General features: G+C 49.0%; 1 protein-coding gene across 5 annotated transcripts in view; it reads right to left on the reverse strand.

Annotated features, from left to right (window-relative positions):
• Positions 1-23,790, reverse strand: part of TACC3 (transforming acidic coiled-coil containing protein 3) — a 75,462-nt gene that overhangs the window by 33,729 nt on the left and 17,943 nt on the right. For all 5 annotated transcript variants that reach the window (XM_063924840.1, XM_063924825.1, XM_063924836.1 and 2 more), the window contains exon 5: positions 7,537-7,612. In XM_063924840.1, coding sequence (XP_063780910.1) covers positions 7,537-7,612 — 76 coding nt within the window. The remainder of the gene's footprint in view (positions 1-7,536; positions 7,613-23,790) is intronic.

A 23,790-nucleotide genomic window follows, 5' to 3' on the forward strand; every position in this document is an offset into this window, starting at 1 on the left:
ACACTCCTTAGGCGGTGGCGACTATGCGAACGCAGTACTGCAAAAACGCACCTGCCTGCAAACTATAAATTTACGCCCTCTCTCCAATACTTAAAGGACAGCACACACCGAAGGAGTGTGCCACAAAAAGGTGTGGTCTCACAAGGAAGGGGTGTGTCCACACAACTGTACCCCCAATTCACATTACGCCACACAGTAGCACAATCTTATTTACATTAAACCACACGCAGTGCTCCCGATTCATATTACACCACCTAGTAGTGTCCCTTAGTCACTTAACACACAGTAGTGCCCCTTATTCAGGGCTTACTGTGGTCCTGGAGAGGTGGTGGAACTCATTTCACCCACCACCTAAACACCTCCCATTAGGCGAAGCCAGGGCCGATAGGGTGTTAGACACTCCCCTGCAAACTACAGATTTGTGCCCTAACCCCAATACTGTCCAAAGTAACTGCGTGCAAAAGGCGTGCACTGCAAAAAGGGGTGTGGTATCACAAGGAAGAGACATGGCCACGCAATAGTACCCCCAATTAAATTACACCATAGAGTACTGCCCAATATTCACATTATGCTAGTCGTGCCCCTTACACACAAAGCCCATAGTAGCAGTGCCACTCACACACACAGATGCCCACAGTAGCAGTGCCGCTTATACACATAATGGCTACAGTATCAGTGCCACTTATACACATAATGCCCACAGTAGCAGTGCTGCCTGCAGCAAGGTGTGACATTTGCTTGCATCCAGCCATAAGACTTGTATGTAATGTCTACGTATATATTGTAATGGAGTCTGACACAACATGGCTGCCAGCCTGTCCTCTAATACCCCTTTCACACAGCCCAAAATTTCCCGGGTTAAAACACATGAACGCGCATCAACCCGGGAAATTTCTCGGGTGTTAAAGGGTACAGAGACAAAAAATAAGAATTTACTTACCGATAATTCTATTTCTCGTAGTCCGTAGTGGATGCTGGGGACTCCGTCAGGACCATGGGAATAGCGGCTCCGCAGGAGACAGGGCACAAAAATAAAGCTTTAGGATCAGGTGGTGTGTACTGGCTCCTCCCCCTATGACCCTCCTCCAAGCCTCAGTTAGGATACTGTGCCCGGACGAGCGTACACAATAAGGAAGGATATTGAACCCCGGGTAAGACTCATACCAGCCACACCAATCACACCGTATAACTTGTGATCTGAACCCAGTTAACAGTATGACAAACGTAGGAGCCTCTGAACAGACGGCTCACAACAAATAACAACCCGATTTTTTTGTAACAATAACTATGTACAAGTATTGCAGACAATCCGCACTTGGGATGGGCGCCCAGCATCCACTACGGACTACGAGAAATAGAATTATCGGTAAGTAAATTCTTATTTTCTCTAACGTCCTAAGTGGATGCTGGGGACTCCGTCAGGACCATGGGGATTATACCAAAGCTCCCAAACGGGCGGGAGAGTGCGGATGACTCTGCAGCACCGAGTGAGAGAACTCCAGGTCCTCCTCAGCCAGGGTGTGCCCCTGACCAAGTAGCAGCTCGGCAAAGTTGTAAAGCCGAGACCCCTCGGGCAGTCGCCCAAGATGAGCCCACCTTCCTTGTGGAATGGGCATTTACAGATTTTTGGCTGTGGTAGGCCTGCCACAGAATGTGCAAGCTGAATTGTACTACACATTCAACTAGCAATCGTCTGCTTAGAAGCAAGAGCACCCAGTTTTTTGGGTGCATACAGGATAACAGCAAGTCAGTTTTCCTGACTCCAGCCGTCCTGGAAATCTATATTTTCAGGGCCCTGACAACATCTAGCAACTTGGAGTCCCCCAAGTCTCTAGTAGCCGCAGGTACCACAATAAGCTGGTTCAGATGAAACGCTGACACCACCTTAGGGAGAAACTGGGGACGAGTCCGCAGCTCTGCCCTGTCCGAATGGACAATCAGATATGGGCTTTTGTGAGACAAAGCCGCCAATTCTGACACTCGCCTGGCCGAGGCCAGGGCCAACATCATGGTCACTTTCCATGTGAGATATTTCAAATCCACAGATTTGAGCGGTTTAAACCAACGTGATTTGAGGAACCCCAGGACTACGTTGAGATCCCACAGTGCCACTGGAGGCACAAAAGGGGGTTGTATATGCAGTACTCCCTTGTCAAATTTCTGGACTTCAGGAACTGAAGCCAATTCTTTCTGGAAGAAAATCGACAGGGCCGAAATTTGAACCTTAATGGACCCCAATTTGAGGCCCATAGACACTCCTGTTTGCAGGAAATGCAGGAATCGACCGAGTTGAAATTTCTTCGTGGGGCCTTCCTGGCCTCACACCACGCAACATATTTTCGCCACATGTGGTGATAATGTTGTGCGGTCACCTCCTTCCTGGCTTTGACCAGGGTAGGAATGACCTCTTCCTGAATGCCTTTTTTCCCTTAGGATCCGACGTTCAACCGCCATGCCGTCAAACGCACCCGCGGTAAGTCTTGGAACAGACATGGTACTTGCTGAAGCAAGTCCCTTCTTATCGGCAGAGGCCCTGAGTCCTCTGTGAGCATCTCATGAAGTTCCGGGTACCAAGTCCTTCTTGGCCCATCCGGAGCCACGAGTATAGTTCTTACTCCTCTACGTCTTATAATTCTCAGTACCTTTGGTATGAGAAGCAGAGGAGGGAACACATACACCGACTGGTACACCCATGGTGTTACCAGAACGTCCACAGCTATTTCCTGAGGGTCTCTTGACCTGGCGGAATACCTGTCCAGTTTTTTGTTCAGGCGGGACGCCATCATGTCCACCTTTGGTCTTTCCCAACGGTGCACAATCATGTGGAAACAACTTCTCGATGAAGTCCCCACTCTCCCGGGTGGAGGTCGTGCTGAGGAAGTCTGCTTCCCAGTTGTCCATTCCCGGAATGAAAACTGCTGACAGTGCTATCACATGATTTTCCGCCCAGCGAAGAATCCTTGCAGTTTCTGCCATTGTCCTCCTGCTTCTTGTGCCGCCCTGTCTGTTTACGTGGGCGACTGCCGTTATGTTGTCCCACTGGATCAATACCGGCTGACCTTGAAGCAGAGGTCTTGCTAAGCTTAGAGCATTGTAAATTGCTCTTAGCTCCAGTATATTTATGCGGAGAGAAGTCCCCAGACTTGATCACACTCCCTGGAAATTTTTTCCCTGTGCGACAGCTCCCCAGCCTTTCAAGCTGGAATCCGTGGTCACCAGGACCCAGTCCTGAATGCATAACTGTGGCACTTTAGTAGATGAGCACTCTGCAGCCACCACAGAAGAGACACCCTTGTCCTTGGAGACAGGGTTATCAGCTGATGCATCTGAAGATGCGATCCGGACCATTTGTCCAGCAGATCCCACTGAAAAGTTCTTGCGTGAAATCTGCCGAATGGAATCGCTTCGTAAGAAGCCACCATTTTTCCCAGGACCCTTGTGCAATGATGCACTGACACTTTTCCTGGTTTTTGGAGGTTCCTGACTAGCTCGGATAACTCCCTGGCTTTCTCCTCCGGGAGAAACACCTTTTTCTGGACTGTGTCCAGAATCATCCCTAGGGACAGCAGACATGTCGTCGGAGACAGCTGCGATTTTGGAATATTTAGATTCCACCCGTGCTGTCGTAGAACTACTTGAGATAGTGCTACTCCGACCTCCAACTGTTCTCTGGACCTTGCCCTTATCAGGAGATCGTCCAAGTAAGGGATAATTAAGACGCCTTTTCTTTGAAGAAGAATCATCATTTCGGCCATTACCTTGGTAAAGACCCGGGGTGCCGTGGACAATCCAAATGGCAGCGTCTGAAACTGATAGTGACAGTTTTGTACCACGAACCTGAGGTACCCTTTGTGAGAAGGGCAAATTTGGACATGGAGGTAAGCATCCTTGATGTCCAGGGACACCATATAGTCCCCTTCTTCCTGGTTCGCTATCACTGCTCTGAGTGACTCCATTTAGAATAGGTCTCACCGAGCCGTCTGGCTTCAGTACCACAATATAGTGTGGAATAATACCCCTTTACTTGTTGTAGGAGGGGTACTTTGATTATCACCTGCTGGGAATACAGCTTGTGAATTGTTTCCAATACTGCCTCCCTGTCGGAGGTAGACGTTGGTAAAGCAAACTTCAGGAACCTGCGAGGGGGAGACGTCTCGAATTTCCAATCTGTACCCCTGGGATACTACTTGTAGGATCCAGGGGTCCACTTGCGAGTGAGCCCACTGCGTGCTGAAACTCTTGAGACGACCCCCCACCGCACCTGTTTGTACGGCCCCAGCGTCATGCTGAGGACTTGGCAGAAGCGGTGGAAGGCTTCTGTTCCTGGGAATGGGCTGCCTGCTGCAGTCTTCTTCCCTTACCTCTATCCCTGGGCAGATATTATGGGGACGAAAGGACTGAGGCTGAAAAGACTGTCTTTTTCTGCTGAGATGTGACTTGGGGTAAAAAAGGTGGATTTTCTAGCTGTTGCCGTGGCCACCAGGTCCGATGGACCGACCCCAAATAACTCCTCCCCTTTATACGGCAATACTTCCATGTGCCGTTTGGAATCTGCATCACCTGACCACTGTCGTGTCCAGAAACATCGTCTGGCAGATATGGACATCGCACTTACTCTTGATGCCAGAGTTTCGCATATATAGAAATGCATCTTTTAAATGCTCTATAGTCAATAAAATACTGTCCCTGTCAAGGGTATCAATATTTCCAGTCAGGGAATCCGACCAAGCCACCCCAGCGCTGCCCATCCAGGCTGAGGCGATCGCTGGTCGCAGTATAACCAGTATGTGTGTGTATATACTTTTTAGGATATTTTCCAACCTCCTATCAGTTGGCTCCTTGAGGGCGTCCGTATCTGGAGACGGTAACGCCTTTTTATAAGCGTGTGAGCGCCTTATCCACCCTAAGGTGTGTTTCCCAACGCGCCATAACTTCTGGCGGGAAAAGGTATACCGCCAATAATTTTCTATCGGGGGAAACCCACGCATCATCACACACTTCATTTAATTTATCTGATTCAGGAAAAACCACATTAAGTTTTTTCACACTCCACATAATACCCTTTTTTGTGGTACTTGTAGTATCAGAAATATGTAACATCTCCTTCATTGCCCTTAACAAGTAACGTGTGGCCCTAAAGGAAAATACGTTTGTTTCTTCACCGTCGACACTGGAGTCAGTGTCCGTGTCTGTGTCGACCGACTGAGGTAAAAGGACGTTTTAACGCCCCTGACGGTGTTTTAGACGCCTGGACAGGTACTAATTGGTTTGCCGGCCGTCTCATGTCGTCAACCGACCTTGCAGCGTGTTGACATTATCACGTAATTCCTTAAATAAGCCATCCATTCCGGTGTCGACTCCCTAGAGAGTGACATCACCATTACCGGCAATTGCTCCGCCTCCTCACCAACATCGTCCTCATACATGTCGACACACAAGTACCGACACACAGCACACACACAGGGAATGCTCTGATAGAGGACAGGACCCCACTAGCCCTTTGGGGAGACAGAGGGAGAGTTTGCCAGCACACACCAAAAACGCTATATTATACAGGGACAACCTTTATATAAGTGTTTTTCCCTTATAGCATTTATATTATATATATATATATATATATATATATATATATATATATATATATATATATATATACACACATATAGCCAAATAAGTGCCCCCCCTCTCTGTTTTAACCCTGTTTCTGTAGTGCAGTGCAGGGGAGAGCCTGGGAGCCTTCCCACCAGCCTTTCTGTGAGGGAAAATGGCGCTGTGTGCTGAGGAGAATAGGCCCCGCCCCCTTTTCGGCGGGCTTCTTCTCCCGTTTTTCTGAGACCTGGCAGGGGTTAAATACATCCATATAGCCTCCAGGGGCTATATGTGATGTATTTTTAGCCAGAATAAGGTATTATACATTGCTGCCCAGGGCGCCCCCAGCAACGCCCTGCACCCTCCGTGACCGTTGGTGTGAAGTGTGTGACAACAATGGCGCACAGCTGCAGTGCTGTGCGCTACCTTCATGAAGACTGAAAAGCCTTCTGCCGCCGGTTTCTAGACCTTCAATCTTCAGCATCTGCAAGGGGGGTCGGCGGCGCGGCTCCGGGACGAACCCCAGGGTGAGACCTGTGTTCCGACTCCCTCTGGAGCTAATGGTGTCCAGTAGCCTAAGAAGCCAATCCATCCTGCACGCAGGTGAGTTGAACTTCTCTCCCCTAAGTCCCTCGATGCAGTGAGCCTGTTGCCAGCAGGACTCACTGAAAATAAGAAACCTAAAAACTTTTTCTAAGCAGCTCCTTAAGAGAGCCACCTAGATTGCACCCTGCTCGGACGGGCACAAAAACCTAACTGAGGCTTGGAGGAGGGTCATAGGGGGAGGAGCCAGTACACACCACCTGATCCTAAAGCTTTATTTTTGTGCCCTGTCTCCTGCGGAGCCGCTATTCCCATGGTCCTGACGGAGTCCCCAGTATCCACTTAGGACGTTAGAGAAACCTGGGATTTCTGTCCCTGCAATCGACCAGGGTTGGTCCCGGGATGATCCCTGGACCCTGGACAGTGTGAATGGTGCAGGGACATGTCCCACCTTCCCGGGTTGCCTATACTGATGCTGATTGGCTATTCAGGGCACTTCCTGGTCTTGTGTCTTTTCCGAGATGCCCATTTTCAGAAAATGCCGGGTTCAGTATGAAAGGTGCAGACCTGGGATGTCTCGGCTCCAAATGCTGGTATGAAAGGTGCCAACCCAGGAATGTCCCTGCATGAGCCCGTGGCAGAATTCCCGGGTTTTGCCCCTGCATTTCTGGTGTGAAAGGGGTATAAGTGAACTCTTAGCTACACAGATACAGGACACTGATTTATAGTAAGGAGTCAGGTTAGTTTATGGCCCTTACCTTATCTAAGAAGCTATAACCTATAGTTAGGAGGAACATCACAGGTCAAGAAATCTGACCTCTTGAAACTTAAGACAGACAACTGTTGAAAGTGGAAAAAGGAAATCTGGTTTCTCACTGCCCAGGTACACAGCATTGAGAGAGTTAAGGGAAAGGTGGGGGCCGTAGCTGTGAGGGGGTTATATCTGCCCCTCTCACCCTCACTAGTTGTTCATTTCTGAGACTTTTTAGCCCAAGAAACTGAAGCATCAGCAACAGGGTTAAGCTGGGTACAAACTGGAGAGACTGGAATTTGTTCCAACATAACTAATGACCATCAGCCCAGATTGTATGTACACACAGGAGAGACTTTAATGAAGAATGGAACTATCATATTCTGTCCTTCATTGGCATACTACAGGACGCTAGCGTATCGCTTGGTTTGTTCTGCAGCACATCAAACCAAGTGTGTCACGCTATATTGTGCCAACATCGTTCCAGTGTGTACCCAGCTTTACAGGAGGCTTTAGCTGCCAGCCAATCTATAGCACATTTGTTAGAATTCTAGTAAACACAAGTGACCCTGATAAGGAGACGTTTCTGGGCATCAACATCTAAATTACTCTACATTTATACAGAGGGTCAGTGAGAGACTGCGGTTCCTCACCTTGTGCTCCTGTGCGATATCCACATTACTCCGATCTGCTGGCTTTTCCTCCATGGCATCAGCTTGTGGTTCTTTCCTTTAGCAAAGCACAAGTAGTCATATGACGTTTAACACTCATGGAGCACAGAAGACACTAAACAATACACCGGCATCACTTCCCAATACAAGACCACTATGGTCAATATTAATTGGGAAAGGGGTGAAGAGGTACTGCACTGTACCTCACATCTGGCTGAGGGGTATTGTCAGATCACAGGACGAATTCCACATAAGATGAAACTGAGCAGCTTCTAAAAGGGATCAAAAAAAAAGTGCCCTCTTGCAGAACTAGCTGCCCCTAAAATAACAAATATAAAAATAAAATAAAAATATATCTGTAGCCCTCCATAGTGCCCAGCTCAGAGGGCACTTTATCTAAAACTGGCAGTTGGGAGGGGCATGGAGGGGAGGAGCCATACACACACGCGTAAAACATTTGAAGTGCACCGGCTCAATGGACCTATCTATACCACACAGTAAACTGCACCCCAGTGTCCCCCATGGATGATTGAGAAACTTGGTTAAAGCCCAAGGGCAGTTCAACATAACATAGAAATAAGAAGTCAACAGATGCTGGACTATGCAAGTGTAGGAAAGAGACAAAGTACACTTTGAAAAAAATAAATAAATAAGAATTTACTTACCGATAATTCTATTTCTCGTAGTCCGTAGTGGATGCTGGGGACTCCGTAAGGACCATGGGGAATAGCGGCTCCGCAGGAGACCGGGCACATCTAAAGAAAGCTTTAGGACTATCTGGTGTGCACTGGCTCCTCCCCCTATGACCCTCTTCCAAGCCTCAGTTAGGATACTGTGCCCGGACGAGCGTACACAATAAGGAAGGATTTTGAATCCCGGGTAAGACTCATACCAGCCACACCAATCACACTGTACAACTTGTGATCTGAACCCAGTTAACAGCATGATAACAGAGGAGCCTCTAGAAAAGATGGCTCACTACAGCAATAACCCGATTTTTTGGTAACCATAACTATGTACCAGTATTGCAGACAATCCGCACTTGGGATGGGCGCCCAGCATCCACTACGGACTACGAGAAATAGAATTATCGGTAAGTAAATTCTTATTTTCTCTAACGTCCTAAGTGGATGCTGGGGACTCCGTAAGGACCATGGGGATTGTACCAAAGCTCCCAAACGGGCGGGAGAGTGCGGATGACTCTGCAGCACCAAATGAGAGAACTCCAGGTCCTCCTCAGCCAGGGTATCAATTTTGTAGAATTTTACAAACGTATTTGCTCCTGACCAAGTAGCTGCTCGGCAAAGTTGTAAAGCAGAGACCCCTCGGGCAGCCGCCCAAGATGAGCCCACCTTCCTTGTGGAGTGGGCATTTACAGATTTTTGGCTGTGGCAGGCCTGCCACAGAATGTGCAAGCAGAATTGTACTACAAATCCAACGAGCAATAGTCTGCTTAGAAGCAGGAGCACCCAGCTTGTTGGGTGCATACAGGATAAACAGCGAGTCAGATTTCCTGACTCCAGCCGTCCTGGAAACATATTTTCAGGGCCCTGACAACGTCTAGCAACTTGGAGTCCTCCAAGTCCCTAGTAGCCGCAGGCACCACAATAGGTTGGTTCAGGTGAAACGCTGAAACCACCTTAGGGAGAAACTGAGGACGAGTCCTCAATTCCGCCCTGTCCGAATGGAAAAATCAGATAAGGGCTTTAACAGGATAAAGCCGCCAATTCTGACACGCGCCTGGCCCAGGCCAGGGCCAACAGCATGACCACTTTCCATGTGAGATATTTTAACTCCACAGATTTAAGTGGTTCAAACCAATGTGACTTTTGGAACCCAAAAACTACATTGAGATCCCAAAGTGCCACTGGAGGCACAAAAGGAGGCTGTATATGCAGTACCCCTTTTACAAACGTCTGAACTTCAGGGACTGAAGCTAGTTCTTTTTGGAAGAAAATTGACAGGGCCGAAATTTGAACCTTAATGGACCCCAATTTCAGGCCCATAGACACTCCTGTTTTCAGGAAATGTAGGAATCGACCCAGTTGAATTTCCTCCGTCGGGCCTTACTGGCCTCGCACCACGCAACATATTTTCGCCAAATGCGGTGATAATGTTTTGCGGTTACATCCTTCCTGGCTTTGATCAGGATAGGGATGACTTCATCCGGAATGCCTTTTTTCCTTCAGGATCCGGCGTTCAACCGCCATGCCGTCAAACGCAGCCGCGGTAAGTCTTGGAACAGACAGGGTCCTTGCTGGAGCAGGTCCCTTCTTAGAGGTAGAGGCCACGGATCCTCCGTGAGCATCTCTTGAAGTTCCGGTTACCAAGTCCTTCTTGGCCAATCCGGAGCCACGAATATAGTGCTTACTCCTCTCCATCTTATCAATCTCAGTACCTTGGGTATGAGAGGCAGAGGAGGGAACACATACACTGACTGGTACACCCACGGTGTTACCAGAGAGTCTACAGCTATTGCCTGAGGGTCCCTTGACCTGGCGCAATACCTGTCGAGTTTTTCCCAACGGTTTATAATCATGTGGAAGACTTCTGGGTGAAGTCCCCACTCTCCCGGGTGGAGGTCGTGCTGAGGAAGTCTGCTTCCCAGTTGTCCACTCCCGGAATGAATACTGCTGACAGTGCTATCACATGATTTTCCGCCCAGCGAAGAATCCTTGCAGCTTCTGCCATTGCCCTCCTGCTTCTTGTGCCACCCTGTCTGTTTACGTGGGTGACTGCCGTGATGTTGTCCGACTGGATCAACACCGGCTGACCTTGAAGCAGAGGTCTTGCTAAGCTTAGAGCATTGTAAATGGCCCTTAGCTTCAGGATATTTATGTGAAGTGATGTCTCCAGGCTTGACCATAAGCCCTGGATATTCCTTCCCTGTGTGACTGCTCCCCAGCCTCTCAGGCTGGCATCCGTGGTCACCAGGACCCAATCCTGAATGCCGAATCTGCGGCCCTCTAGGAGATGAGCACTCTGTAACCACCACAGGAGAGACACCCTTGTCCTTGGAGACAGGGTTATCCGCTGATGCATTTGAAGATGCGATCCGGACCATTTGTCCAGCAGATCCCACTGAAAAGTTCTTGCGTGGAATCTGCCGAATGGAATCGCTTCGTAAGAAGCCACCATCTTTCCCAGGACCCTTGTGCATTGATGTACTGACACTTGGCCTGGTCTTAGGAGGTTCCTGACTAGGTCGGATAACTCCCTGGCTTTCTCTTCCGGGAGAAACACCTTTTTCTGTACTGTGTCCAGAATCATTCCTAGGAACAGCAGACGTGTCGTCGGAATCAGCTGCGATTTTTGAATATTTAGAATCCATCCGTGCTGTCGTAGTACTACTTGAGATAGTGCTACTCCGACCTCTAACTGTTCTCTGGACCTTGCCCTTATCAGGAAATCGTCCAAGTAAGGGATAATTAAGACGCCTTTTCTTCGAAGAAGAATCATCATTTCGGCCATTACCTTGGTAAAGACCCGGGGTGCCGTGGACAATCCAAACGGCAGCGTCTGAAACCGATAGTGACAGTTCTGTACCACAAACCTGAGGTACCCTTGGTGAGAAGGGCAAATTGGGACATGGAGGTAAGCATCCTTGATGTCCAGAGACACCATATAGTCCCCTTCTTCCAGGTTCGCTATCACTGCTCTGAGTGACTCCATCTTGAACTTGAACCTTTTTATGTAAGTGTTCAAGGATTTCAGATTTAAAATGGGTCTCACCGAGCCGTCCGGCTTCGGTACCACAAACAGCGTGGAATAATACCCCTTTCCCTGTTGTAGGAGGGGTACCTTGATTATCACTTGCTGGGAATACAGCTTGTGAATGGCTTCAAATACCACCTCCCTGTCGGGGGGAGACGTTGGTAAAGCAGACTTCAGGAACCGGCGAGGGGGAGACGTCTCGAATTCCAATTTGTACCCCTGAGATACTACCTGCAGGATCCAGGGGTCCACTTGCGAGTGAGCCCACTGCGCGCTGAAATTCTTGAGACGGGCCCCCACCGTGCCTGAGTCCGCTTGTAAGGCCCCAGCGTCATGCTGAGGACTTGGCAGAAGCGGGGGAGGGCTTCTGTTTGTGGGAAGAGGCTGTCTGCTGCAGTCTTTTTCCCCTTCCTCTGCCCCAGGGCAGATATGAGTGGCCTTTTGCCCGCTTGCCCTTATGGGGACGAAAGGACTGAGCCTGAAAAGACGGTATCTTTTTCTGCTGCGAGGTGACTTGGGGTAAAAAGGTGGATTTCCCAGCCGTTGCCGTGGCCACCAGGTCCGATAGACCGACCCCAAAGAACTCCTCCCCTTTATACGGCAATACTTCCATATGCCGTTTGGAATCCGCATCCCCTGACCACTGTCGCGTCCATAATCCTCTTCTGGCAGAAATGGACATCGCACTTACTCTTGATGCCAGAGTGCAAATATCCCTCTGTGCATCTCGCATATATAGAAATGCATCCTTTAAATGCTCTATAGTCAATAATATATTGTCCCTGTCCAGGGTATCAATATTTTTAGTCAGGGAATCCGACCAAGCCACCCCAGCACTGCACATCCAGGCTGAGGCGATTGCTGGTCGCAGTATAATACCAGTATGTGTGTATATACTTTTTAGGATTTTTTCCAGCTTCCTATCAGCTGGTTCCTTGAGGGCGGCCGTATCAGGAGACGGTAACGCCACTTGTTTTGATAAGCGTGTGAGCGCCTTATCTACCCTAGGGGGTGTTTCCCAACGTGCCCTAACCTCTGGCGGGAAAGGGTATAATGCCAATAATTTTTTAGAAATTAGCAGTTTTTTATCGGGGGAAACCCACGCTTCATCACACACCTCATTTAATTCATCTGATTCGGGAAAAACTACGGGTAGTTTTTTCACACCCCACATAATACCCTTTTTTGTGGTACTTGTAGTATCAGAAATGTTCAAAACCTCCTTCGTTGCCGTGATCATGTAACGTGTGGCCCTACTGGAAAATACGTTTGTTTCCTCACCGTCGACACTGGAGTCAGTGTCCGTGTCTGTATCGACCTGAGGTAACGGGCGCTTTAGAGCCCCTGATGGTGTTTGAGACACCTGTACAGGTATTAACTGATTTGCCGGCTGTCTCATGTCGTCAACAGTCTTTTGTAAAGTGCTGATACTATCACGTAATTCTTTCCATAAGACCATCCAGTCAGGTGTCGACTCCCTAGGGGGTGACATCACCAACACAGGCAATTGCTCCGCCTCCACACCATTTTCCTCCTCATACATGTCGACACAACGTACCGACACAGCACACACACAGGGAATGCTCTGATAGAGGACAGGACCCCACTAGCCCTTTGGGGAGACAGAGGGAGAGTTTGCCAGCACACACCAGAGCGCTATATATACATACAGGGATAACCTTATATAAGTGTTTTTCCCCAATATAGCTGCTGTATATATTTATATGCCAATTTAGTGCCCCCCCTCTCTTGTTTTACCCTGTTTCTGTAGTACAGGACTGCAGGGGAGAGTCAGGGAGCCTTCCTCCAACGGAGAGGTGAGGAAAAAATGGCGCCAGTGTGCTTAGGAGATAGGCCGCCGAGAAGGGGGCGGAGCCTTTCTCCCGCTTTTTTATGGAAAAATTGGCAGGGGTTAAATGCATCCATATAGCCCAGGAGCTATATGTGATGTATTTTTTGCCAAAAAAGGTGTTTTATTGCATCTCAGGGCGCCCCCCCCAGCGCCCTGCACCCTCAGTGACCGGAGTGTGAAGTGTGCTGAGAGCAATGGCGCACAGCTGCGGTGCTGTGCGCTACCTTATTGAAGACAGGACGTCTTCTGCCGTCGATTTTCCGGACCTCTTCAGTCTTCTGGCTCTGTAAGGGGGCTGGCGGCGCAGCTCTGGGACCCATCCATGGCTGGGCCTGTGATCGTCCCTCTGGAGCTAATGTCCAGTAGCCTAAGAAGCCCAATCCACTCTGCACGCAGGTGAGTTCGCTTCTTCTCCCCTTAGTCCCTCGGTGCAGTGAGCCTGTTGCCAGCAGGTCTCACTGAAAATAAAAAACCTACTTTAAACTTTTACACTAAGCAGCTCAGGAGAGCCCCTTAGCCTGCACCCGTCTCGTTCGGGCACAAAAATCTAACTGAGGCTTGGAGGAGGGTCATAGGGGGAGGAGCCAGTGCACACCAGGTAGTCCTAAAGCTTTTTACTTTTGTGCCCAGTCTCCTGCGGAGCCGCTATTCCCCATGGTCCTTTCGGAGTCCCCAGCATCCACTAGGACGTTAGAGAAAGTGGGAACCCGCGGCGACCGCAGGTCGCCAACAAGCCCCCAAGGAGCTTGCTGCACTCGCCCCTCCCCGCCTGGATCCCAGCGTCTGTATGCTGGTCAGCCATACCACACCCTATTGGAGCTGCCAACCAACAGTCTGATATATGTTCCCTACTGGACCAGATCTGCCACAGCAGTACAGCTGAGAGTTACCGGTAAGCAGCCTGCACAGGTTCATACAAGCACCAGTAACAAGTTGAGCTACTGGTAAGCAGCATCACCCATTACGTTCTATTGGTACTCCATGGGTGTCGTGGACACCCAGGAGTGGGAATAGCTGTGGCGGCGCTGCCAGGATCCCAGCGTCAGTATATGGACAGTCGGGATTCCAACTACATCCCTACTGTGTATACTGATTTTATGATTACTAGTTCATGACCACAAAGCTCTCCCAAAAAAATAAACACACACACACACACACACACACACACACACACACACACACACACTCTAAACCTTCCAGCTAGAGGGAAATGGATGTAAAAAGAAAATAAGTATATTTCATAAACTGGTGCCAAGTACAGAAGAGAGGAGCGATTGGGACAATGGCTGAGCCTTACTGCACAAGCCCACTACTGTGATACACACCCATCACCTGACACCGGCGGCGTTACATAGATTGTGATGGTTTACAACAGGGGTGGGGAACCTTTTTTTTTACCAAGGGCCATTTGGATATTTATAAAATCCTTCGGGGGCCATACAAAAATGATCAACTTAAAAATTAGCCTGCCCCCATTAGATATGCCCCCATTAGAAATGACCCCTAGTAACGCCGCTCACACACACACACATATATATATTAAAAGAAACAATAAGAATTTACTTACCGATAATTCTATTTCTCGTAGTCCGTAGTGGATGCTGGGAACTCCGTAAGGACCATGGGGAATAGCGGCTCCGCAGGAGACTGGGCACATCTAAAGAAAGCTTTAGGATCACCTGGTGTGCACTGGCTCCTCCCCCTATGACCCTCCTCCTCCAAGCCTCAGTTAGGATACTGTGCCCGGACGAGCGTACACAATAAGGAAGGATTTTGAATCCCGGGTAAGACTCATACCAGCCACACCAATCACACTGTACAACTTGTGATCTGAACCCAGTTAACAGCATGATAATAGAGGAGCCTCTAGAAAAGATGGCTCACTACAACAATAACCCGAATTTTTTTGGTAACAATAATTATGTACCAGTATTGCAGACAATCCGCACTTGGGATGGGCGCCCAGCATCCACTACGGACTACGAGAAATAGAATTATCGGTAAGTAAATTCTTATTTTCTCTGACGTCCTAGTGGATGCTGGGAACTCCGTAAGGACCATGGGGATTATACCAAAGCTCCCAAACGGGCGGGAGAGTGCGGATGACTCTGCAGCACCGAATGAGAGAACTCCAGGTCCTCCTCAGCCAAGATATCAAATTTGTAGAATTTTACAAACGTATTTGCTCCTGACCAAGTAACTGCTCGGCAAAGTTGTAAAGCCGAGAGCCCTCGGGCAGCTGCCCAAGATGAGCCCACCTTCCTTGTGGAGTGGGCATTTTAAGATTTTTGGCTGTGGCAGGCCTGCCACAGAATGTGCAAGCTGAATTGTACTACAAATCCAACGAGCAATCGTCTGCTTAGAAGCAGGAGCACCCAGTTTGTTGGGTGCATACAGGATAAACAGCGAGTCAGATTTTCTGACTCCAGCCGTCCTGGAAACATGTATTTTCAAGGTCCTGACCACGTCAAGCAACTTGGAATCCTCCAAGTCCTTAGTAGCCGCAGGTACCACAATAGGTTGGTTCATGTGAAATGCAGAAACCACCTTAGGTAGAAAATTTGAGGACGAGTCCTCAATTCTGCCCTTTCAGAATGAAATATTAAGTAAGGGCTTTTATATGATAAAGCCGCCAATTCTGACACCCGCCTGGCTGAAACCAGGGCTAACTCGTCACTTCCATGTGAGATATTTTAAGTCCACAGTGGTGAGTGGTTCAAACCAATGTGACTTTAGGAAACTCAACACAACATTGAGATCCCCAAGGTGCCACTGGAGGCACAAAAGGAGACTGTATATGCAGTACCCCTTTTACAAATGTCTGAACTTCAGGCACTGAAGCCAGTTCTTTTTGGAAGAAAATCGACAGGGCCGAAATTTGAACCTTAATGGACCCTAATTTTAGGCCCATAGACAGTCCTGTTTGCAGGAAATGGAGGAAACGACCCAGTTGAAATTCCTCTGTAGGGGCCTTCTTGGCCTCACCCCACGCAACATATTTTCGCCAAATGCGGTGATAATGTTTTGCGGTTACGTCTTTCCTGGCCTTGACCAGGGTAGGGATCTTCAGGATCCGGCGTTCAACCGCCATGCCGTCAAACGCAGCCGCGGTAAGTCTTGGAACAGACAAGGCCCTTGCTGGAGCAGGTCCTTTCTTAGAGGTAGAGGCCACGGTTCGTCCGTGAGCATCTCTTGAAGTTCCGGATACCAAGTCCTTCTTGGCCAATCCGGAACCACGAGTATAGTTCTTACTCCTCTCCTTCTTATGATTCTCAGTACTTTTGGTATGAGGGGCAGATGAGGGAACACATACACTGACTGGTACACCCACGGTGTTACCAGAGCGTCCACCGCTATTGCCTGAGGGTCCCTTGACCTGGCGCAATATCTGTCTAGTTTTTTGTTTAGACGGGACGCCATTATGTCCACCTTTTGTTTTTCCCAACGGTTTACAATCAGGTGGAAGACTTCTGGGTGAAGTCCCCACTCTCCCGGGTGAAGGTCGTGTCTGCTGAGGAAGTCTGCTTCCCAGTTGTCCACTCCCGGAATGAACACTGCTGACAGTGCTATCACATGATTTTCCGCCCAGCGAAAATCCTTGCAGCTTCTGCCATTGCCCTCCTGCTTCTCGTGCCGCCCTGTCTGTTTACGTGGGCGACTGACGTGATGTTGTCCGATTGGATCAATACCGCCTGACCCTGAAGCAGGGGTTTCGCTTGACTTAGGGCATTGTAAATGGCCCTTAGTTCCAGAATGTTTATATGAAGAGATGTCTCCAGGCTTGACCATAAGCCCTGGAAATTCCTTCCCTGTGTGACTGCTCCCCAGCCTCGCAGGCTGGCATCCGTGGCCACCAGGACCCAGTCCCGAATGCCGAATCTGCGGCCCTCTAGAAGATGAGCACTCTGCAACCACCACAGGAGGGATACCCTTGTCCCTGGTGACAGGGTTATCCGCTGAAGCACCTGAAGATGCGACCCGGACCATTTGTCCAGAAGGTTCCACTGTACGTGGAATCTGCCGAATGGGATTGCTTCGTAGGAAGCCACCATTTTTACCCAGAACCCTTGTGCATTGATGCACTGAGACTTGGTTCGGTTTTAGGAGGTTCCTGACTAGCTCGGATAACTCCCTGGCTTTCTCCTCCGGGAGAAGCACCTTCTTTCTGGACTATGTCCAGAATCATCCCTAGGAACAGAAGACAAGTCGTCGGAACCAGCTGCGATTTTGGAATATTGAAAATCCAATCGTGCTGCCGCAACACTACCTGATATAGTGCTACACCGATCTCCAACTGTTCCCTGGATCTTACCCTTATCAGGGAATCGTCCAAGTAAAGGATAACTAAAATTCCCTTCCTTCGAAGGAATATCATTTCGGTCATTACTTCAGTAAAGACCCGGGGTGCCGTGGACCATCCCTACGGCAGCGTCCGAACTGATACAGTTCTGTACCATAACCTGAAATACCCTTGGTGAGAAGGGTAAATTTTGACATGAAGGTAAGCCTCCTTGATGTCCCGAGACATCATGTAGTCCCCTTCTTCCAGGTTTGCAATCACTGCTCTGAGTGACTCAATTTTGAATTTGAACCACTGTATGCAAGTGTTCAAAGATTTTAGATTTTAAAATCGGTCTCACCGAGCCGTCTGGCTTCGGTACCACAATAGTGTGGAATAATACCCCGTTCCCTGTTGCAGGAGGGGTACCTTGATTATCACCTGCTGGGAATACAGCTTGTGAATGGCTTCCAAAACTGCCTCCCTGTCAGCGGGAGACGTCGGTAAAACAGACTTTTGGAAACGGCGAGGGGAATACGTCTCCAATTCCAATTTGTACCCCTGAAATATTATCTGAAGGATCCAGGGGTCTACTTGCGAGTGAGCCCACTGCGCACTGAAATTCATTGAGAACGGGACCCCACCGTGCCTGAATTTGTAAAGCCCTAGCGTCATACTGAGGGCTTGGCAGCGGCGGAAAAGGGTTTCTGTTCCTTGGAACTGGCTGATCTCTGCAGCCATTTTCCTCTCCCTCTGTCACGAGCAGAAAAGAGGAACCCTTTTGTCCGCTTGCCAACCAGGACTGCGCCTGATAATACGGCGTCTTATTTTGAGAGGCGACCTGGGGTACATCCCCTCTTTTAAGGCAATACTTCCAAATGCCGTTTGGAATCCGCATCACCTGACCACTTTACTGGAATAATTGGACAACGCACTTATACTTGATGCCAGTCGGCAAATATTCCGCTGTGCATCCTGCATATATAGAAAATAAGAATTTACTTACCGATAATTCTATTTCTCGGAGTCCGTAGTGGATGCTGGGGTTCCTGAAAGGACCATGGGGAATAGCGGCTCCGCAGGAGACAGGGCACAAAAAGTAAAGCTTTAGGATCAGGTGGTGTGCACTGGCTCCTCCCCCTATGACCCTCCTCCAAGCCTCAGTTAGGATACTGTGCCCGGACGAGCGTACACAATAAGGAAGGATTTTGAATCCCGGGTAAGACTCATACCAGCCACACCAATCACACTGTACAACCTGTGATCTGAACCCAGTTAACAGTATGATAACAGCGGAGCCTCTGAAAAGATGGCTCACAACAATAATAACCCGATTTTTGTAACTATGTACAAGTATTGCAGATAATCCGCACTTGGGATGGGCGCCCAGCATCCACTACGGACTCCGAGAAATAGAATTATCGGTAAGTAAATTCTTATTTTCTCTATCGTCCTAGTGGATGCTGGGGTTCCTGAAAGGACCATGGGGATTATACCAAAGCTCCCAAATGGGCGGGAGAGTGCGGATGACTCTGCAGCACCGAATGAGAGAACTCCAGGTCCTCCTCAGCCAGGGTATCAAATTTGTAGAATTTAGCAAACGTGTTTGCCCCTGACCAAGTAGCTGCTCGGCAAAGTTGTAAAGCCGAGACCCCTCGGGCAGCCGCCCAAGATGAGCCCACTTTCCTTGTGGAATGGGCTTTTACTGATTTTGGCTGTGGCAATCCTGCCACAGAATGTGCAAGCTGAATTGTACTACAAATCCAACGAGCAATCGTCTGCTTAGAAGCAGGAGCACCCAGCTTGTTGGGTGCATACAGGATAAACAGCGAGTCAGATTTTCTGACTCCAGCCGTCCTGGAAACATATTTTCAAGGCCCTGACAACGTCAAGCAACTTAGAGTCCTCTAAGTCCCTGGTAGCCGCAGGTACCACAATAGGTTGGTTCATGTGAAATGCAGAAACCACCTTAGGTAGAAATTGAGGACGAGTCCTCAATTCCGCCCTGTCAGAATGAAAAATTAAGTAAGGGCTTTTATATGATAAAGCCGCCAATTCTGACACACGCCTGGCTGAAGCCAAGGCTAACAGCATCGACACCTTCCATGTGAGATATTTTAAGTCCACAGTGGAAAGTGGTTCAAACCAATGTGACTTTAGAAAACTCAACACCACATTGAGATCCCAAGGTGCCACTGGAGGCACAAAAGGAGGCTGTATGTGCAGGACCCCTTTTACAAATGTCTGAACTTCAGGTACTGAAGCCAGTTCTTTCTGGAAGAAAATCGACAGGGCCGAAATTTGAACCTTAATGGACCCTAATTTTAGGCCCATAGACAGTCCTGTTTGCAGGAAATGAAGGAAACGACCCAGTTGAAATTCCTCTGTAGGGGCCTTCTTGGCCTCACACCACGCAACATATTTACGCCAAATGCGGTGATAATGTTTTGCGGTTACGTCCTTCCTGGCTTTGACCAGAGTAGGGATGACTTCTTCTGGAATGCCTTTTTCCCTCAGGATCCGGCGTTCAACCGCCATGCCGTCAAACGCAGCCGCGGTAAGTCTTGGAACAGACAAGGCTCCTGCAGTAGCAGGTCCTTTCTTAGAGGTAGAGGCCACGGTTCGTCCGTGAGCATCTCTTGAAGTTCCGGGTACCAAGTCCGTCTTGGTCAATCCGGAACCACGAGTATAGTTCTTACTCCTCTCCTTATGATTCTCAGTACTTTTGGTATGAGAGGCAGAGGAGGGAACACATACACTGACTGGTACACCCACGGCGTTACCAGAGCGTCCACTGCTATTGCCTGAGGGTCCCTTGACCTGGCGCAATATCTGTCCAGTTTTTTGTTGAGGCGGGACGCCATCATGTCCACCTTTGGTTTTTCCCAACGGTTTACAATCAGGTGGAAGACTTCTGGGTGAAGTCCCCACTCTCCCGGGTGAAGGTCGTGTCTGCTGAGGAAGTCTGCTTCCCAGTTGTCCACTCCCGGAATGAATACTGCTGACAGTGCTATCACATGATTTTCCACCCAGCGAAGAATCCTTGCAGCTTCTGCCATTGCCCTCCTGCTTCTCGTGCCGCCCTGTCTGTTTACGTGGGCGACTGACGTGATGTTGTCCGATTGGATCAACACCGCCTGACCCTGAAGCAGAGGTTTTGCTTGACTTAGGGCATTGTAAATGGCCCTTAGTTCCAGAATGTTTATATGAAGAGACGTTTCCAGGCTTGACCACAGGCCCTGGAAATTCCTTCCCTGTGTGACTGCTCCCCAGCCTCTCAGGCTGGCATCCGTGGTTACCAGGATCCAATCCTGAATGCCAAATCTGCGGCCCTCTAGTAGATGAGCACTCTGCAGCCACCACAGGAGAGACACCCTTGTCCTTGGCGACAGGGTTATCCGCCGATGCATCTGCAGATGCGATCCGGACCATTTGTCCAGTAGATCCCACTGAAATGTTCTTGCATGGAATCTTCCGAATGGAATCGCTTCGTAAGAAGCCACCATTTTCCCCAGGACCCTCGTGCACTGATGCACTGAGACCTGTCCTGGTTTTAGGAGGTTCCTGACTAGCTCGGATAACTCCCTGGCCTTCTCCTCCGGGAGAAACACCTTCTTCTGGACTGTGTCCAGAATCATTCCTAGGAACAGTAGACGTGTCGTTGAAATCAGCTGCGATTTTGGAATATTTAGAATCCACCCGTGCTGACGTAACACTACCTGAGATAGTGCTACTCCGACTTCTAACTGTTCCCTGGATCTTGCCCTTATCAGGAGATCGTCCAAGTAAGGGATAATTAAAATGTCTTTTCTTCTTAGAAGAATCATCATTTCGGCCATTACCTTGGTAAAGACCCGAGGTGCCGTGGACAATCCAAACGGCAGCGTCTGAAACTGATAGTGACAGTTTTGTACTACAAACCTGAGGTACCCTTGGTGAGAAGGGTATATCGGGACGTGGAGATAAGCATCCTTGATGTCCAGAGACACCATATAGTCCCCTTCTTCCAGGTTTGCCATCACTGCTCTGAGTGACTCCATCTTGAATTTGAACCTTTTTATGTAAGTGTTCAAGGATTTCAGATTTAAAATTGGTCTCACCGAGCCGTCCGGCTTCGGTACCACAAACAGCGTGGAATAATACCCCTTTCCTTGTTGCAGGAGGGGTACCTTGATTATCACCTGCTGGGAATACAGCTTGTGAATGGCTGCCAAAACTGCCTCCCTGTCGGAGGGAGACTTTGGTAAAGCAGACTTCAGGAAACGACGAGGGGGAAACGCCTCGAATTCCAGTTTGTACCCCTGCGATACTACCTGTAGAATCCAGGGATCCACTTGCGAGTGAGCCCACTGCGCGTTGAAATTCTTGAGACGGGCCCCCACCATATCTGAGTCTGCTTGTAAAGCCCCAGCGTCATGCTGAAGACTTGGCAGAAGCAGGGGAGGGCTTCTGCTCCTGTGAAGCGGCTGCATGGTGCAGTCTTTTTCCTCTTCCTCTGCCCCGGGGCAGAAAAGAGTGGCCTTTTGCTCGCTTGTACTTATGGGAACGAAAGGACTGAGTTTGAAAAGACGGTGTCTTTTTCTGCTGATGTGGAGTGACCTGGGGTAAAAAGGTGGATTTTCCAGCCGTTGCCGTGGCCACCAGGTCCGATAGACCAGCCCCAAATAACTCCTCCCCTTTATACGGCAATACTTCCATGTGCCGTTTGGAATCCGCATCCCCTGACCACTGTCGCGTCCATAACGCTCTTCTGGCAGAGATGGACATAGCACTTATTCTTGATGCCAGGGTGCAAATATCCCTCTGTGCATCACGCATATATAGTAGTGCATCCTTTAAATGTTCTATAGTTAACAAAATATTGTCCCTATCCAGGGTATCAATATTCTCGGTCAGGGAATCCGACCATGCAACTCCAGCACTGCACATCCAGGCTGAGGCGATTGCTGGTCGCAGTATAACACCAGTATGTGTGTATATACTTTTTAGGATATTTTCCAGCCTTCTATCAGCTGGTTCTTTGAGGGTAGCCGTATCAGGAGACGGTAACGCTACTTGTTTTGATAAACGTGTGAGCGCCTTATCTACCCTAGGGGGTGTTTCCCAACGCGCCCTAACCTCTGGCGGGAAAGGATATAATGCTAATAATTTTTTAGAAATTAGCTGTTTTTTATCGGGGGAAACCCACGCTTTTTCACACACCTCATTTATTTCCTCTGACTCAGGAAAAAATATTGGTAGTTTTTTCTCTCCCCACATAATACCCTTCTTTGTGGTACTTGTAGTGTCAGAAAGGTTCAATGCCTCTTTCATTGCCGTGATCATGTAACGTGTGGCCCTACTGGACATTACGTTTGTCTCGTCACCGTCGACACTAGACTCAGTATCTGTGTCAGGGTCTGTGTCGACCCACTGAGGTAACGGGCGTTTTAGCGCCCCTGACGGTGTCTGAGACGCCTGGACAGGCACTAATTGATTTGCCGGCTGTCTCATGTCGTCAGTTTTCTGCAAATTGCTGACATTATCACTTAATTGTTTAAATACAATCATCCAGTCAGGTGTCGACTCCCTAGGGGGTGACATCACCAACACAGGCAACTGCTCCGCCTCCACATCATTTTCCTCCTCATACATGTCGACACACGCGTACCGACACACAGCGCACACACACCGGGAATGCTCTGATAGAGGACAGGACCCCACTTAGCCCTTTGGAGAGACAGAGGGAGAGTCTGCCAGCACACACCCAGCGCTAGCTATATATATATATATATATATATATATATATATATATATATATATATATATATATATATATATATAGGGATAACCTTATATAAGTGTTATTCCCTTATAGCTGCTGTTATTATCGTTATTTGCTGCCAAAAATGCCCCCCCTTCTCTTTTTTACCCTGATTCTGAAGCAGGACTGCAGGGGAGAGTCAGGGAGCCGTCCTTCCAGCGGAGCCGTGAGGGAAAATGGCGCTTGTGTGCTGAGGAGATAAGCTCCGCCCCTTCACGACGTCCTTATCTCCCGCTTTTCTGTGTAAAATGGCAGGGGATTAAAATACATCCATATAGCCCAGGAGCTATATGTGATGTATTCTGTTTTGCCACCTAAGGTATTCCGTTATATTGCGTCTCAGGGCGCTCCCCCCCCAGCGCCCTGCACCCTCAGTGACCGGAGTGTGAAGTGTGCTGAGAGCAATGGCGCACAGCTGCGGTGCTGTGCGCTACCTTAGTCTGAAGACAGGATGTCTTCTGCCGCCGATTTCACCGACCTCTTCGTCTCTTCTGGCTCTGTAAGGGGGACGGCGGCGCGGCTCCGGTGACCCATCCAGGCTGAACCTGTGATCGTCCCTCTGGAGCTAGTGTCCAGTAGCCTAAGAAA

Source organism: Pseudophryne corroboree, chromosome 1 (genome assembly GCF_028390025.1).
Source record: "Pseudophryne corroboree isolate aPseCor3 chromosome 1, aPseCor3.hap2, whole genome shotgun sequence".
Classification (NCBI taxonomy): domain Eukaryota; kingdom Metazoa; phylum Chordata; class Amphibia; order Anura; family Myobatrachidae; genus Pseudophryne; species Pseudophryne corroboree.